Source organism: Taudactylus pleione, unplaced genomic scaffold (genome assembly GCF_031769625.1).
Source record: "Taudactylus pleione unplaced genomic scaffold, aTauple2 ptg000171l, whole genome shotgun sequence".
In the NCBI taxonomy this organism is placed as follows: domain Eukaryota; kingdom Metazoa; phylum Chordata; class Amphibia; order Anura; family Myobatrachidae; genus Taudactylus; species Taudactylus pleione.
In genome coordinates this window covers 207,811-227,739 of record NW_028284573.1, presented here as the reverse complement: position 1 = coordinate 227,739, position 19,929 = coordinate 207,811, and the positions used below count along the sequence as shown (strand labels likewise).

The 19,929-nt window shown below is 43.3% G+C and overlaps 2 protein-coding genes across 2 annotated transcripts in view; one reads left to right on the top strand and one right to left on the bottom strand.

Annotated features, from left to right (window-relative positions):
• Positions 1 to 18,018, bottom strand: part of SLC25A29 (solute carrier family 25 member 29) — a 59,610-nt gene extending 41,592 nt beyond the window's left edge. The window contains exon 1 of the mRNA XM_088475385.1: positions 17,806 to 18,018. Coding sequence (XP_088331511.1) covers positions 17,806 to 17,839 — 34 coding nt within the window. The 5' untranslated portion in view covers positions 17,840 to 18,018. The remainder of the gene's footprint in view (positions 1 to 17,805) is intronic.
• A 39-nt stretch (positions 18,019 to 18,057) lies between these two features.
• SLC25A47 (solute carrier family 25 member 47) overlaps positions 18,058 to 19,929 on the top strand; it is a 92,351-nt gene continuing 90,479 nt past the window's right edge. The window contains exon 1 of the mRNA XM_088475387.1: positions 18,058 to 18,152. The gene's annotated coding sequence lies outside the window, so the exon portion shown is untranslated. The remainder of the gene's footprint in view (positions 18,153 to 19,929) is intronic.

Genomic DNA, 19,929 nt, shown 5'->3' with positions numbered 1-19,929 from the left:
GTATACAGACATAGGACACTACACCCCCAACATGACCAGACCACTGTACATGACCATATTACACATCTATTACACTCTATACAGACATAGGACACTACATCCCCCAACATGACCTGACCGCTGTACATGATCATAATACACATCTATTACACTGTATACAGACATAGGACACTACATCCCCCAACATGACCTGACCACTGTACATGACCATAATACACATCTATTACACTGTATACAGACATAGGACACTACACCCCCAACATGTCCTGACCAATGTACATGACCATAATATACATCTATTACACTGTATACAGACATAGGACACTACACCCCCAACATGTCCTGACCAATGTACATGACCATAATACACATCTATTACACTGTATACAGACATAGGACACTACACCCCCAACATGACCTGACCGCTGTACATGACCATAATACACATCTATTACACTGTATACAGACATAGGACACTACACCCCCAACATGACCTGACCGCTGTACATGATCATAATACACATCTATTACACTGTATACAGACATAGGACACTACACCACCAACATGACCTGACCATAATACACATCTATTACACTGTATACAGACATAGGACACTACACCCCCAACATGACCTGACCACTGTACATGACCATAATACACATCTATTACACTGTATACAGACATAGGACACTACATCCCCCAACATAACCTGACCGCTGTACATGATCATAATACACATCTATTACACTGTATACAGACATAGGACACTACACCCCCAACATGACCTGACCACTGTACATGACCATAATATACATCTATTACACTGTATACAGACATAGGACACTACACCCCCAACATGACCTGACCACTGTACATGACCATAATATACATCTATTACACTGTATACAGACATAGGACACTACACCCCCAACATGACCTGACCACTGTACATGACCAAATTACACATCTATTACACTCTATACAGACATAGGACACTACACCCCCAACATGACCTGACCACTGTACATGACCATAATATACATCTATACACTGTATACAGACATAGGACACTACACCCCCAACATGACCTGACCACTGTATATGATCATAATACACATCTATTACACTGTATACAGACATAGGACACTACACCCCCAACATGACCTGACCATAATACACATCTATTACACTGTATACAGACATAGGACACTACACCCCCAACATGACCTGACCACTGTACATGACCATAATACACATCTATTACACTGTATACAGACATAGGACACTACACCCCCAACATGTCCTGACCACTGTACATAATCATAATACACATCTATTACACTGTATACAGACATAGGGCACTACACCACCAACATGACCTGACCACTGTACATGACCATAATACACATCTATTACACTGTATACAGACATAGGACACTACACCCCCAACATGTCCTGACCAATGTACATGACCATAATATACATCTATTACACTGTATACAGACATAGGACACTACACCCCCAACATGTCCTGACCAATGTACATGACCATAATACACATCTATTACACTGTATACAGACATAGGACACTACATCCCCCAACATGACCTGACCAATGTACATGACCATAATACACATCTATTAACTATATACAGACATAGGACACTACACCCCCAACATGACCTGACCACTGTACATGATCATCATAATACACATCTATTACACTGTATACAGACATAGGACACTACATCCCCCAACATGACCTGACCACTGTACATGACCATAATACACATCTATTACACTGTATACAGACATAGGACACTACATCCAACATGACCTGACCACTGTACATGATCATAATACACATCTATTATACTGTATACAGACATAGGACACTACACCCCCAACATGACCTGACCACTGTACATGACCATAATACACATCTATTACACTGTATACAGACATAGGACACTACACCCCCAACATGACCTGACCACTGTACATGACCATAATATACATCTATTACACTGTATACAGACATAGGACACTACACCCCCAACATGACCTGACCACTGTACATGACCATAATATACATCTATTACACTGTATACAGACATAGGACACTACACCCCCAACATGACCTGACCACTGTACATGACCATAATATACATCTATTACACTGTATACAGACATAGGACACTACACCCCCAACATGACCTGACCACTGTATATGATCATAATACACATCTATTACACTGTATACAGACATAGGACACTACACCTCCAACATGACCTGACCATAATACACATCTATTACACTGTATACAGACATAGGACACTACACCCCCAACATGTCCTGACCACTGTACATAATCATAATACACATCTATTACACTGTATACAGACATAGGACACTACACCCCCAACATGTCCTGACCACTGTACATAATCATAACACACATCTATTACACTGTATACAGACATAGGACACTACACCCCCAACATGACCTGACCACTGTACATGACCATAATATACATCTATTACACTGTATACAGACATAGGACACTACACCCCCAACATGACCTGACCACTGTACATGACCGTAATATACATCTATTACACTGTATACAGACATAGGACACTACACCCCCAACATGACCTGACCATAATACACATCTATTACACTGTATACAGACATAGGACACTACACCCCCAACATGACCTGACCACTGTACATGACCATAATACACATCTATTACACTGTATACAGACATAGGACACTACACCCCCAACATGACCTGACCACTGTACATGACCATAATACACATCTATTACACTGTATACAGACATAGGACACTACACCCCCAACATGACCTGACCACTGTACATGAGCATAATACACATCTATTACACTGTATACAGACATAGGACACTACACCACCAACATGACCTGACCATAATACACATCTATTACACTGTATACAGACATAGGACACTACACCCCCAACATGACCTGACCACTGTACATGACCATAATACACATCTATTACACTGTATACAGACATAGGACACTACATCCCCCAACATGACCTGACCGCTGTACATGATCATAATACACATCTATTACACTGTATACAGACATAGGACACTACACCCCCAACATGACCTGACCACTGTACATGACCATAATATACATCTATTACACTGTATACAGACATAGGACACTACACCCCCAACATGACCTGACCACTGTACATGACCATAATATACATCTATTACACTGTATACAGACATAGGACACTACACCCCCAACATGACCTGACCACTGTACATGACCAAATTACACATCTATTACACTCTATACAGACATAGGACACTACACCCCCAACATGACCTGACCACTGTACATGACCATAATATACATCTATACACTGTATACAGACATAGGACACTACACCCCCAACATGACCTGACCACTGTATATGATCATAATACACATCTATTACACTGTATACAGACATAGGACACTACACCCCCAACATGACCTGACCATAATACACATCTATTACACTGTATACAGACATAGGACACTACACCCCCAACATGACCTGACCACTGTACATGACCATAATACACATCTATTACACTGTATACAGACATAGGACACTACACCCCCAACATGTCCTGACCACTGTACATAATCATAATACACATCTATTACACTGTATACAGACATAGGGCACTACACCACCAACATGACCTGACCACTGTACATGACCATAATACACATCTATTACACTGTATACAGACATAGGACACTACACCCCCAACATGTCCTGACCAATGTACATGACCATAATATACATCTATTACACTGTATACAGACATAGGACACTACACCCCCAACATGTCCTGACCAATGTACATGACCATAATACACATCTATTACACTGTATACAGACATAGGACACTACATCCCCCAACATGACCTGACCAATGTACATGACCATAATACACATCTATTAACTATATACAGACATAGGACACTACACCCCCAACATGACCTGACCACTGTACATGATCATCATAATACACATCTATTACACTGTATACAGACATAGGACACTACATCCCCCAACATGACCTGACCACTGTACATGACCATAATACACATCTATTACACTGTATACAGACATAGGACACTACATCCAACATGACCTGACCACTGTACATGATCATAATACACATCTATTATACTGTATACAGACATAGGACACTACACCCCCAACATGACCTGACCACTGTACATGACCATAATACACATCTATTACACTGTATACAGACATAGGACACTACACCCCCAACATGACCTGACCACTGTACATGACCATAATATACATCTATTACACTGTATACAGACATAGGACACTACACCCCCAACATGACCTGACCACTGTACATGACCATAATATACATCTATTACACTGTATACAGACATAGGACACTACACCCCCAACATGACCTGACCACTGTACATGACCATAATATACATCTATTACACTGTATACAGACATAGGACACTACACCCCCAACATGACCTGACCACTGTATATGATCATAATACACATCTATTACACTGTATACAGACATAGGACACTACACCTCCAACATGACCTGACCATAATACACATCTATTACACTGTATACAGACATAGGACACTACACCCCCAACATGTCCTGACCACTGTACATAATCATAATACACATCTATTACACTGTATACAGACATAGGACACTACACCCCCAACATGTCCTGACCACTGTACATAATCATAACACACATCTATTACACTGTATACAGACATAGGACACTACACCCCCAACATGACCTGACCACTGTACATGACCATAATATACATCTATTACACTGTATACAGACATAGGACACTACACCCCCAACATGACCTGACCACTGTACATGACCGTAATATACATCTATTACACTGTATACAGACATAGGACACTACACCCCCAACATGACCTGACCATAATACACATCTATTACACTGTATACAGACATAGGACACTACACCCCCAACATGACCTGACCACTGTACATGACCATAATACACATCTATTACACTGTATACAGACATAGGACACTACACCCCCAACATGACCTGACCACTGTACATGACCATAATACACATCTATTACACTGTATACAGACATAGGACACTACACCCCCAACATGACCTGACCACTGTACATGAGCATAATACACATCTATTACACTGTATACAGACATAGGACACTACACCACCAACATGACCTGACCATAATACACATCTATTACACTGTATACAGACATAGGACACTACACCCCCAACATGACCTGACCACTGTACATGACCATAATACACATCTATTACACTGTATACAGACATAGGACACTACATCCCCCAACATGACCTGACCGCTGTACATGATCATAATACACATCTATTACACTGTATACAGACATAGGACACTACACCCCCAACATGACCTGACCACTGTACATGACCATAATATACATCTATTACACTGTATACAGACATAGGACACTACACCCCCAACATGACCTGACCACTGTACATGACCATAATATACATCTATTACACTGTATACAGACATAGGACACTACACCCCCAACATGACCTGACCACTGTACATGACCAAATTACACATCTATTACACTCTATACAGACATAGGACACTACACCCCCAACATGACCTGACCACTGTACATGACCATAATATACATCTATACACTGTATACAGACATAGGACACTACACCCCCAACATGACCTGACCACTGTATATGATCATAATACACATCTATTACACTGTATACAGACATAGGACACTACACCCCCAACATGACCTGACCATAATACACATCTATTACACTGTATACAGACATAGGACACTACACCCCCAACATGACCTGACCACTGTACATGACCATAATACACATCTATTACACTGTATACAGACATAGGACACTACACCCCCAACATGTCCTGACCACTGTACATAATCATAATACACATCTATTACACTGTATACAGACATAGGGCACTACACCACCAACATGACCTGACCACTGTACATGACCATAATACACATCTATTACACTGTATACAGACATAGGACACTACACCCCCAACATGTCCTGACCAATGTACATGACCATAATATACATCTATTACACTGTATACAGACATAGGACACTACACCCCCAACATGTCCTGACCAATGTACATGACCATAATACACATCTATTACACTGTATACAGACATAGGACACTACATCCCCCAACATGACCTGACCAATGTACATGACCATAATACACATCTATTAACTATATACAGACATAGGACACTACACCCCCAACATGACCTGACCACTGTACATGATCATCATAATACACATCTATTACACTGTATACAGACATAGGACACTACATCCCCCAACATGACCTGACCACTGTACATGACCATAATACACATCTATTACACTGTATACAGACATAGGACACTACATCCAACATGACCTGACCACTGTACATGATCATAATACACATCTATTATACTGTATACAGACATAGGACACTACACCCCCAACATGACCTGACCACTGTACATGACCATAATACACATCTATTACACTGTATACAGACATAGGACACTACACCCCCAACATGACCTGACCACTGTACATGACCATAATATACATCTATTACACTGTATACAGACATAGGACACTACACCCCCAACATGACCTGACCACTGTACATGACCATAATATACATCTATTACACTGTATACAGACATAGGACACTACACCCCCAACATGACCTGACCACTGTACATGACCATAATATACATCTATTACACTGTATACAGACATAGGACACTACACCCCCAACATGACCTGACCACTGTATATGATCATAATACACATCTATTACACTGTATACAGACATAGGACACTACACCTCCAACATGACCTGACCATAATACACATCTATTACACTGTATACAGACATAGGACACTACACCCCCAACATGTCCTGACCACTGTACATAATCATAATACACATCTATTACACTGTATACAGACATAGGACACTACACCCCCAACATGTCCTGACCACTGTACATAATCATAACACACATCTATTACACTGTATACAGACATAGGACACTACACCCCCAACATGACCTGACCACTGTACATGACCATAATATACATCTATTACACTGTATACAGACATAGGACACTACACCCCCAACATGACCTGACCACTGTAGATGACCGTAATATACATCTATTACACTGTATACAGACATAGGACACTACACCCCCAACATGACCTGACCATAATACACATCTATTACACTGTATACAGACATAGGACACTACACCCCCAACATGACCTGACCACTGTACATGACCATAATACACATCTATTACACTGTATACAGACATAGGACACTACACCCCCAACATGACCTGACCACTGTACATGACCATAATACACATCTATTACACTGTATACAGACATAGGACACTACACCCCCAACATGACCTGACCGCTGTACATGAGCATAATACACATCTATTACACTGTGTACAGGCATAGAACTCTACACCCCCAACATGATCTGACCGCTGTACATGACCATAATACACATCTATTACACTGTATACAGACATAGGACACTACACCCCCAACATGACCTGACCACTGTACATGACCATAATATACATCTATTACACTGTATACAGACATAGGACACTACACCCCCAACATGACCTGACCACTGTACATGACCATAATATACATCTATTACACTGTATACAGACATAGGACACTACACCCCCAACATGACCTGACCACTGTACATGACCATAATATACATCTATTACACTGTATACAGACATAGGACACTACACCCCCAACATGACCTGACCACTGTACATGACCATAATATACATCTATTACACTGTATACAGACATAGGACACTACACCCCCAACATGACCTGACCACTGTACATGACCATAATATACATCTATTACACTGTATACAGACATAGGACACTACACCCCCAACATGACCTGACCACTGTACATGACCATAATATACATCTATTACACTGTATACAGACATAGGACACTACACCCCCAACATGACCTGACCATAATACACATCTATTACACTGTATACAGACATAGGACACTACACCCCCAACATGACCTGACCACTGTACATGACCATAATACACATCTATTACACTGTATACAGACATAGGACACTACACCCCCAACATGACCTGACCACTGTACATGACCATAATACACATCTATTACACTGTATACAGACATAGGACACTACACCCCCAACATGACCATAATACACATCTATTACACTGTATACAGACATAGGACACTACATCCCCCAACATGACCTGACCACTGTACATGCCCTATATATCAAAAGGGAATGCTGGCTAGGGAGTTATGAAAGGTGTCAACATCGGGCCGCTTGTGAGCGCACGCATATAGCGAACGAGTCTGAATCATGCCCAATGGTATTTACACATATGCACAACCTTCAACTTTTTTTTTATAATAAAAAGGCTATGAGGTATGTGTGCTTGCAGCTGCATGTTAGCCTTGGTGATTCATGATGGATTAGACCATACACCAGCTTTGTGGACTTGGGTGAGGTTCAGCGGGTGAGAGCAGGGCTGTGTAACGACGCTATTCACAGTAAGAGAATGGCCTTTTCTTCTGGGAGGCCACAAAAACTCCCCTGAAATTCAGGAGTCTCCCTTACACTGCGGGAGACTGGGCAGGCATGACCTAAATGTGACACAGAAGCATTGCATATGGACAGGTATGCCGTGTACTTGTTAGCGGGGTTAGGCTTAGGTTTGGGGGGGGGGGGGGGGGAGGGTTAGGGACCACTAAGGGAGGGTTAGGGGGGGAGATTAGGGTACTCACCTGACGGTCGGGATCTTGATCCTGTCGGGCCACCGCTGTCGGAATTTGAACCGGCGGCCAGCATTTCAATCCCATTCCGTTTAAAAGAAGTATAGGCTCATTTCCCAATGGGACACTTGATGCTCAACGCAAAAAGCATTATATCTGCACTGGCGTAATAAATGGTGCATGCCTACTTCCCACTTTTACATGCACTGTGGGCCATATTTATTTATTATTTATTAAAGTTATTTATACTGCGCGCACATAATGCACAGTACTTTACATTTCAGTCATTCAGATCAGTCCCTGTCCCCATGGAGCTTGCACTCTATTATTCTCTATCGTATAGACTCACTAGGGTTCTATTTTTTGGGGGGGGTCAGAAGCCAATTAACCTACCAGAATGTTCTGGAGTGTGGGATAAAACTGGAGTAACCGGAGGAAATCCACACAAACATGGGGAACACATACAAACTCCATACAGTTAATGCCTTGGTCAGAAAACTGAACTCGCCAACCATGCTGCCCATCACAGATTTTGCATTGCGCGTCACCACATTAGCGCTTCATACTTGATAACCCCCCTACTCTTAAGTCCATCTTTAAACACTCCTCATTCATCACCATCTTCTATCTGTAACATGAGACAATGTTTTATTATATGACATAGGGGCCTATTCATCAACACTCAAATAAAGTTTTTAAGGACATTTTCCTTAATTACTGTTATTTTAGTATTCATGAAGACACTTAGCAAGGAGATATCAGTGATATAAGTCCCCCTGCGTTAATATCCACACTCCCCATATATAAGTACATTAGCATGGGGATATGTAAATTATGGTATTCATCAAATTCTGAAAATTATGTATTTTCGGAATTTGAGGGAGTTACTAACCGCCACTGTCAGGTGGCGTATAGCGGGTTACACTTACCTGCTGTCAGCGTGGGCAGGTCCTCCTCGGCTCCCTCCGTCGCTCCCTGGTCCCTCCTCCGGGTCCAGATGTTGTGCCAACACTGTGTCCTCCCGGCAGAACACAGTATAGTTTAAAATAAAACAAACAAAAAAAAATAATAATTTTTTTAAAATTTATTTTTTTCCTCAACTTTATTGTGTTCTGCCGGGAGGACACAGCAGACGGAGCCGGAGGTGGCTGCAGCGGGCAGGTAAGTCGGGGACAGGGAGTTGGTGGGGACAGATTTAATGCAGATGTAGGTAGTGCTGCGCATGCGCTGGTATTACGGATATAGCAGCGCATGCGCTGCACTGATTACAGCTGGGGTAAAGTAGGTATAGGCAGGGAAAGGTATCTATTTCCCGAAAAGCTGTCATTGCAAAAATGACAGCTTTTCGGAATAGATAGTTATAGGGAGGAGGAATGATGAATTCCTCCGGTAATTAGGTAGAACTCCATGCCAGTTCTAAACCTAAGAACTTTTAGTTATGATGAATAGGCCCCATAATAATATACATTGCTACAAGTGCTGACAGGAAGATAAAAAGCAATGAGCAGGCCTTGCAGTGTCCTTACATTCCCTCTTAGCTATGTATGTACAGAATTTCATAGCCGCATGTTATTCACACGTCATCTGCAGTATGTCAGCACCGCTGTGATTGGGCGCTTTGGGGGTGTGAGTGAAACGTAAGCCTCAATAAACTCCTCTGTTTACGTTCTACGAGATTTGAAGATTAATACAAACAGGTTCTGCAAGAGTCAGCAGCAAGTCACTGCCACTTACTGAGGATACAATCCAAACCTTTCTGCATCTGGCTGCCTGCGAGCATTTGTATAGATATCGTTGCTTTTCATCAAGACCCTGAGGCAATGCCGGAAAGCAAATGCAGTCTGCAATTATGCTGATGCCCTCACGCCCTACATACATGGCAGGGAATGGGGAATGTATTGCTGAATGCTGGCTTCAAAGGAGGAGGCCCGATCTTTGCCATCTGCGATAAAATCGCTGCGCCTCTGTGCATACACTCACTACAATGTTGTGCGGTACGGATTCCTCCGCTTTCTTTTTACCAGCGTTTCTCAAACTCGGTCCTCAGGACCCCACACAGGTCACATTTTCCAGGGTCGCATAGCAGGTGCACAGGTGTATTCATTACTCACCGACATATTTTAAAAGATTTGCAGGTGGAGCTAATTATTTCACTTGCGATTCTGTGAGGAGATCTGGAAAACACGCACTTTTTGGGGTCCTGAGGACCGAGTGTGAGAACCTGGGCTGTATACAATTTCTTTTCAGAATATATAGAGCTTTGGTAGCATTACTGTAATTAATAAATAAAACTGTCCCGAGATCAGAGACATCAGACAGATGGGAGATAGATCCATTTTACATCGGGAGACCTGTCCTAATAGTAACTAAGGGGTCTATTTACTAAGCAGTGTTAGGAGACAGAGTGAAAAGTGATAAGGTACCAGCCAATCAGCTCCCAACTGTCATTTTTAAAACACAGCCTGTGAGATGAGAGCTGGGAGCTGATTGGCTGGCACCTTATCACTTTTCACTCTGTCTCCTAACACCTAACAATACCGTACAGCTCTGGAGCAGGCCCTAATACAACGGCCACTATGACATTAAATTTGCACAGATCTATTTTCAAGCAAGGCCGGCCTCACTGTGCAGGGCCAGTCTTACTGGATTACCAATGCGCAGCACGCCGCCTGCTCTGCGGCGAGAAATCCTGTCAGATATCTACTAGATGTTTCGCTTTTGTCCAACTAAGAACTTATAGCCCAGTCCTGACATTTTATTTACGAGGTCTTTTTTTCTTGTCTACTACAGACAAGCTGTGTTCATTTACAGACGGCCACATTGTGAAGGGGACGGTACTGTATTCAGTCAGCCTGTTATTTATGGAGCTAGGCCTCCATGGGCAAATTTTGGCGCTCAAACACACGTGACTGGATTACCTTATTTTTCCTTCTTCAAAGCCATAGGAACCGCCGTACAGATGGCTTTTGTTATGTTATACAAAAACATTTGATCAATGGGGGGGGGGTCTGGAGTGTAAAGTATTCCAGGGGCCAAAGAAAAAAATTAAAAAAGCAAAATGAAAAAAAAAAAAAAAAAAAATAGGGATTTTTATCCCACTACTTAGATCACTTTTTTTTTTTCTTGTCTGAAGCTGGTTTAATTGGGCAGTTAACAATAACCTGGTTAACCAGCATTTAGCACTATTGAGAATTATCAGAATACTGCCATCAGAGGACTCTAGGCAGATGTACTAAAGCCTTGGAGAGAGATAAAGCACCAAAAATAACAATTACTATCTGAGTGGATGGTACTTTAGCTGGCTCCCAGGCTTAGTACATCTCCCATTCTGGCCTAGGGTCAGATAGTTCTCTATTTAGCGCCCCAACTCTAGAAAATCATTTGCACGTAGCTGGGGCAGCAATTCTGTGGCCCGATCCACGGCCAATTCAAACACAGCCAAACAAATTGCTGGAAACTAGTGACAGCGTTGGAACAAGGAGCCTCATAGCATCTGTGACGTCACTGGTGATACGGCACACCAAATACTGATCCAGAGCACAAAATGGCTGCGGCAGCCCCAGGGCGCTTGAGACGATGAGAGCTTTAAGAGCTGGTGCTGTCAATCACCTTTATGTACCTAAGCAATTGGGCAACTTATCAGAACCAAAAATAAGCCCTTATTCAGGAGCAGCAAGTGCAAACGTCCGATCTGTAAGACCATTGAAGGACACAGTGGGGGATCTGGAAGCCAAAGATGGCTGATAACGGAGGACAATACCTGAGACTTACATACAATGTCCATTATCTATGCTCTGTATGGTAACTTTTACACACGCATATAAATTGTTACAGTTCACAGCTGCATACTCCCAACCTGTCCAAGTTTAATCATGAGAGTCCCAATTTTATGGGGCAGTCCCACATCCCAACAGTGGATTTCCTATCCCTGGGGAACGTGGCACAGCTCAACATGGCACCAGCGTGTGCTCTGCGTGGTGTCACCAAGCCCCCTTTTCAATTAGGATAGACACTCAAGAAGCACAATTTATATGTTAAGAGGTCTGTAAATGGTATTTTAAAAAAAAAATAAAAAAAAATATTCCAGAGGCAGTTTGGACTTGGCGCACCAGTATAAAGTAAGACTATCACTGAAATTCTTTATAGTGTGATTTTTATGCATTTTAAATACACCTGACGAAATATTAAACATATATGATGAAATCTAGATTGCGAAAATCATTTTCAATAATTAATTTTGCTGTCGAGTTGATTGATACTGAAAAATAGGCCCATCTCTAAACACCGCCATTTCCTGTGGAAAAATTAATCTTGAAAACCTGGCACTGTTACTGGAAAAGTAGGGACCAGTGTCCAAATATGGACTTTGGTTCCCGATTAATAAAAAAATAATAAAATTAAAAAAATTAAGCGTAATGTAACAGCCACTTGCAACTAAGGGCCTAACGATTCAGAAGTGGATGCAAACCACACGCAATCTCGATGTCGAGTTGTGCGATTATTTACTACTGCGCAAAAATTTACTGAAAACTCAAGACGGCGCATCATGTGTTATGTGTATGCATAAATGCACTATTACGTATGGGACAGCTGGCTTTAGAAATGGCGAGGCAAAACCAGTTCCTGGGAGGTGGCCTGAAGAGTGCGCAAAAAAAAAAAAAGGCCATCCCAGGCGTCAGTGTAAACCGCTGCGGTCTCAGCCGCATAGCCGCAGCCACAGAGGCCATGTTTAAACGAAGTTGAGTAGACTCTGCTCATGCGTATGACTTGGAAGCACCTGTAGATATTTACGCTCGTCTAGGAAGTATGCGCAGCGCTATAAAGCAAGAGCAGTCTGCAAAACGAACTTGCTTGAAACGCAGCATGAGCCCCTTATATTTTCTGTAACATCCTCAAGTCTAGGGAAGCCACAGCACAGCTGTCCACAACACAACTTGCCCGGTCATTTCAAACAAAACCCGGACGCACGTGACTACGTGCTCAGGCCCGATCTGGCTAGCAATCCTGAACGACACTTTGATTGCAATGGATCAAATCAGGAATTAATACTGCTGCAAAATCCATGGTCATCGGGCGATCGGACTTCATACAATGCAGCCACCGCCATAAAAGCCTCGTACGTAGGTGCTCAGATCTATAAGGTACATTGTGGTTCTGACAACTCTTCCCTTTGACATAAGAGATGTTGCTTCCGGTTTTGGCTGCACCTTACGAATGTTGTTGTAGACGCCGCCCGGCATGTAATAAGTGCACATAAATAGCCCCAAGCACTAATTACGCAACAGTAAACGCCCAATAATAGGATGTTCCTATTAAATCGACGAATGCAGCCACTGTGCTACCCGTTCTTGTTTACTATATAACGTCCACTGCTGTGTTCTACGACACGTATAATTTAGGAGCCAAAAAAGGACATTTGTCAGCAAGATTGCTTTATTTAGGCTCAGAGGAGGTTCAAGTAATAGGACTCAGTATTGAATATTTTATTTTTCTTTTCATTTAGTACGGACATCATATATGGAAAAGACAGGAATATGAAGGGTCTGTTATCTTATATTATCACAGCATATAGGTCAGGATCAAACAGGCACCATTATGGTATAGAGAGGTGGGTGCAAAAACATATCCAAGCAACCAATCCTTCGCCCTATCACGCCATGCTCTTCTCACAGACCATTTCTCCTTCACAATGAACTAGTGACACCTCCCTGAGGCATGAGGCACTCTGTGAAATGAATGTCTGCCTCCGCTGTGTGAGAGCAACAATGCAGTTGAATTAATCGGTTCTTGCCCTCCAGGTGTTGTTGGGCCGATTTGTTATACCATCTGTTTGATTCTGAACCGGCTTCAACGCTACTCGGTGGGGCAACCGGTAACCTGGCGATGTATGTAGAACTTTTGCAATAAACACAATTATAGAAATGTAAAATGGTGCCGGATTATTCCATTTGTTGACAACCCCCTTTCACAGATCACAGCTGTTCACCTCTTCCCATGAAAGACCACAAGCTACAGTATGCAGCCTTCCAGAGGGACTCAGAGCTATAGGCAGGGGCTTAAAATGTAAGTTTCTGCGCTACTGGACGCTATGTAGGGTTTTATATGGTAATTGTACAGCAGTACATAGATATGGCATAGGATTTTATCGTGTCACTTGGAGGTAACGCAAAATCTAGATAGTGGATTCCCACATGGAAATAACACATTGTTTGGCTGATGCCATCAGTAGCATACATTCAGATGCAATATCTCAGCAGAGGAGCCAGCACTAGGAAATATGAGGACACAGATCCCCCACTGCAATCCTCTTACAGAAGCACATGACTTAAATCACTATATTCACAAGGCATAATAAGTGCTCTGCTATCAAGTCCTTGTTGGAGGTCTAAGGTCCTCTGCTTTCACCGAGTACAGTAGTCACCTTTGCGTACCCATTGTTAGCCTATAATGCTGGCATTCATTTACGGATTAAACGGTAGTAGCTTTGTAAGTGGAGGTGCCATAGGAATTGTAATGCAAGTGCCAGAGGTAATTCACTCCGACAGTGGCAATGTTTATTTATAAGCGTCTGCCACCCACATACTGTATATATATTACTGGCTGCCTCATGATCTTGTGACGCTGAGGAGTCACAATCACTCTTCAAGACTCCATGAACCTCCGCCACCATATGCTGGGGCACCACAAGCTGCCCCATAGTGGGTAGTAACTGGCTGCCCTACACAATGGGGAATAAATCAATGAACGGCGCCTTTTCTGGAAGCAGACAGATGTAATACAGGCAGACCACAGTAAGCTGGGACATTGCGGGCCCCCCCCCCTGTGTGGAGGGCATACTCAGTATCCCACGAATGGCCCTGTAGCTGGCTGGCACACACTATATATTAATGGCACACACTTCCCTTTGTATATTGAGGCCATACAGAGTCTTCTCTGTGCATTGCGTGGCCCTGCGTAGTCATCCCTATACAGAACCAGCATGTCTAGCCTATGATACAGCAAAAGTACAATGCAGGAGCGCCAACCGCACAGCTGGCAGCGACACCTGTATGCTCCGTGCTGCATTCTTCCCATATTATCATAAATCAATCCTATTGCAAATATACATCTTCAATAAAAGGTGCATTAGTAGGGTAGCCCATGTATAATAAGAAGGAACCATAGGCAATTAAGGATGGGGTGCACTGCAGATTTAAAGCAATCAATCTCCAGGGTCACATTTCCAAAACCAGAGATTGCCCCCTGCAGAGATGACCAGCATGATAATAATGGGGACACAGTCCCTCTGTACATGCTTTGTATTATGCCCTCTGTATTATACCCTCTGTACATGCTCTTTATTATATATACCCTCTGTATTATACCCTCTGTACATGCTCTGTATTATACCCTATGTACATGCTCTGTATTATACCCTCTGTACATGCTCTGTATTATACCCTCTGAACATGCTCTGTATTATACCCTCTGAACATGCTCTGTATTATACCCTATGTACATGCTCTGTATTATACCCTCTGTATTATACCCTCTATACATGCTCTGTATTATACCCTCTGTACATGCCCTGTATTATACCCTCTGTATGATACCCTCTGTACATGCTCTGTATTATACCCTCTGTACATGCTCTGTATTATATATACCCTCTGTGTTATACCCTCTGTACATGCTCTGTATTATACCCTATGTACATGCTCTGTATTATATATACCCTCTGTGTTATACCCTCTGTACATGCTCTGTATTATATATACCCTCTGTACATGCTCTGTATTATACCCTATGTACATGCTCTGTATTATATATACCCTCTGTATTATACCCTCTGTACATGCTCTGTATTATACCCTCTGTATTGTACCCTCTGTGCATGCTCTGTATATGTGCTCTGTATATGTGCTCTGTATACCCTCTGTATATGCTCTGTATTGTACCCTCTGTGCATGCTCTGTATACCCTCTGTATATGTGCTCTGTATACCCTCTGTACATGCTCTGTATACCCTCTGTACATGCTCTGTATATGTGCTCTGTATACCCTCTGTACATGCTCTGTATACCCTCTGTATATGTGCTCTGTATACCCTCTGTATATGCTCTGTATTGTACCCTCTGTGCATGCTCTGTATACCCTCTGTATATGTGCTCTGTATACCCTCTGTACATGCTCTGTATACCCTCTGTACATGCTCTGTATATGTGCTCTGTATACCCTCTGTACATGCTCTGTATACCCTCTGTATATGTGCTCTGTATACCCTCTGTACATGCTCTGTATTGTACCCTCTGTACATGCTCTGTATTATACCCTCTGTATTGTACCCTCTGTATATGTGCTCTGTATATGTGCTCTGTATACCCTCTGTACATGCTCTGTATACCCTCTGTACATGCTCTGTATATGTGCTCTGTATACCCTCTGTACATGCTCTGTATACCCTCTGTACATGCTCTGTATATGTGCTCTGTATACCCTCTGTACATGCTCTGTATATGTGCTCTGTATACCCTCTGTACATGCTCTGTATACCCTCTGTACATGCTCTGTATATGTGCTCTGTATACCCTCTGTACATGCTCTGTATACCCTCTGTACATGCTCTGTATATGTGCTCTGTATACCCTCTGTACATGCTCTGTATACCCTCTGTATATGTGCTCTGTATACCCTCTGTATATGTGCTCTGTATACCCTCTGTACATGCGCTGTATATACTATGCTGTAATAAATGTCCATCCCAGCCTCAGCTCTCACCTCCTGCGCATCCAGCCAGGAAATCCAGCGCCATGCCTCCCGGGGACGAATGGAAGAGACACCGAGCCTGCGCCTCTGTGTGCTGCACAATCCCAGCCGCAGGGGGTAGTGAGGACGGGGCTCTCAGGCAGCGTGATGGCAGCAGCAGCGCCCCCTCCCTCCGCTGGTCCTGTGCTGCGCCCGCCCGGCTCTCTCTCAGCTGCTGCAGCTCACACACCGTAGTACTGACACCGCCCAACAAGGTGCAAATGTCCTTATGTGGGAGACGCGTCCTGTCCAATCAGCGCTGGAGCTCGGGACAACACCCCCAGGACCGGCCTCCTTACCCCGCCCTCACCGAGGAGAGGGTAAGACAAGTACTATGCAAATGCTACTGTGCTCTCCATTACTACCAGTATCTCCAGCAAGATATATATATATATATATATATATCTATATATATATATATATATAGATATCTATATATATATAGATATATAGATCTATATATATTATATATAGATAGATAGATAGATAGATAGATAGATAGATAGATAGATAGATAGATAGATAGATAGATAGATAGATATACTGTATATATGTGTGTTAGTATTTTGGACCTGTCATTTGCCAGTTCGCTAGCTATAGTACACCTTCTCCTTGTTGTTTCTCCCATCTCCCCTTGTTCCACCTGTCTCTCACTGTCCTTCCCCACTCCTTCTTTCTCACCCTGTTCCTCCCTTCTTCCAGGGCCCGTGCTAGACTTCTAGGCACCCTAGGCAAAACTTCTGCATGCGCCCCACACCTACCCTGTACTCATTTAGCCCCTCAGATGAAAATGACTTTGCACAGGTGGAGTGGCGGATAAGTTTTGTGTTAAAAAATATATACATATGACGTCACTCCCATAGTGCACTGCGGGACCCGGAAGCCGGAGCTCAGGAATGAGCTCCGTCCTCCGGCTGCCGCTGGCGCCGGGGGGTGGGGTGGTGAGGAGAGAAGGAGCTGGGCTCCCGCTGGTAACACAATCTCAGCGGGCACCCGGCAAATGCCTAAGCTTGTCTAGTGGAAGCGCTGGCCCTACTTCTTCCCCTGTTATTCCCACTAGGGTGGTCATCGACCATCAATGGTTAACAACCATAGATGGTTGATGGTTTTGCCATCGATGGCAGAAATCTAATGGTTGTCCTACATTGATTGGACACAGGTCCGCAAGGTTTTTTTTATTCTTTTCTTTATCCCTGGCGCTAGGACACGGAGTCTAGCTCCACCCCAAATGCATCCCATATAGCCCTGCCTCCATCTCTGATTAGCCCACTGAGTAACAAAGCTGGGATGACCATTGGTGAGCAAAACTATCAATGGTTCCTCATTGATGGGTCCATACCATCAATGTTAACCACCACTGGTACCATCGTTGATGGCCATCGATAGTTAACCCACCAATGGCCATCCCTAATTCCCCCTGTTCCGTATATTTCTCCCTGTTCTTCCTCTTGGATCTCTCGTCTCCCACTGTCCTTCCCCCTGTTCCTCCCATCTTCACCTGTTCTTCCTCCTGTTTCTCCTGTATCTTCCTATCCTTCCCCCTGTTCCTCCCATCTTCACCTATTCTTCCTCCTGTTTCTCCCCTAACTTCCTGTCCTTCCCCCTGTTCCTTCCATCTCCACCTGTTCTTCCTCCTGTTTCTCCCGTATCTTCCTGTCCTTCCCCCTGTTCCTCCCATCTTCACCTGTTCTTCCTCCCGTATCTTCCTGTCCTTCCCCCTGTTCCTCCCATCTTCACCAGTTCTTCCTCCTGTTTCTCCCGTATCTTCCTGTCCTTCCCCTTGTTCCTTCCATCTCCACCTGTTCTTCCTCCTGTTTCTCCCGTATCTTCCTGTCCTTCCCCCTGGTCCTCCCATCTGCACCTGTTCTTCCTCCTGTATCTTCCTGTCCTTCCCCCTGTTCCTTCCATCTCCACCTGTCCTTCCCCCTTTTCCTCCCATATTCACCTGTTCTTCCACCTGTTTCTCCCCTATCTTCCTGTCCTTCCCCCTGGTCCTCCCATCTTCACCTGTTCTTCCTCCTGTATCTTCCTGTCCTTCCCCCTGTTCCTTCCATCTCCACCTGTTCTTCCTCCTGGTTCTCCTGTATCTTCCTGTCC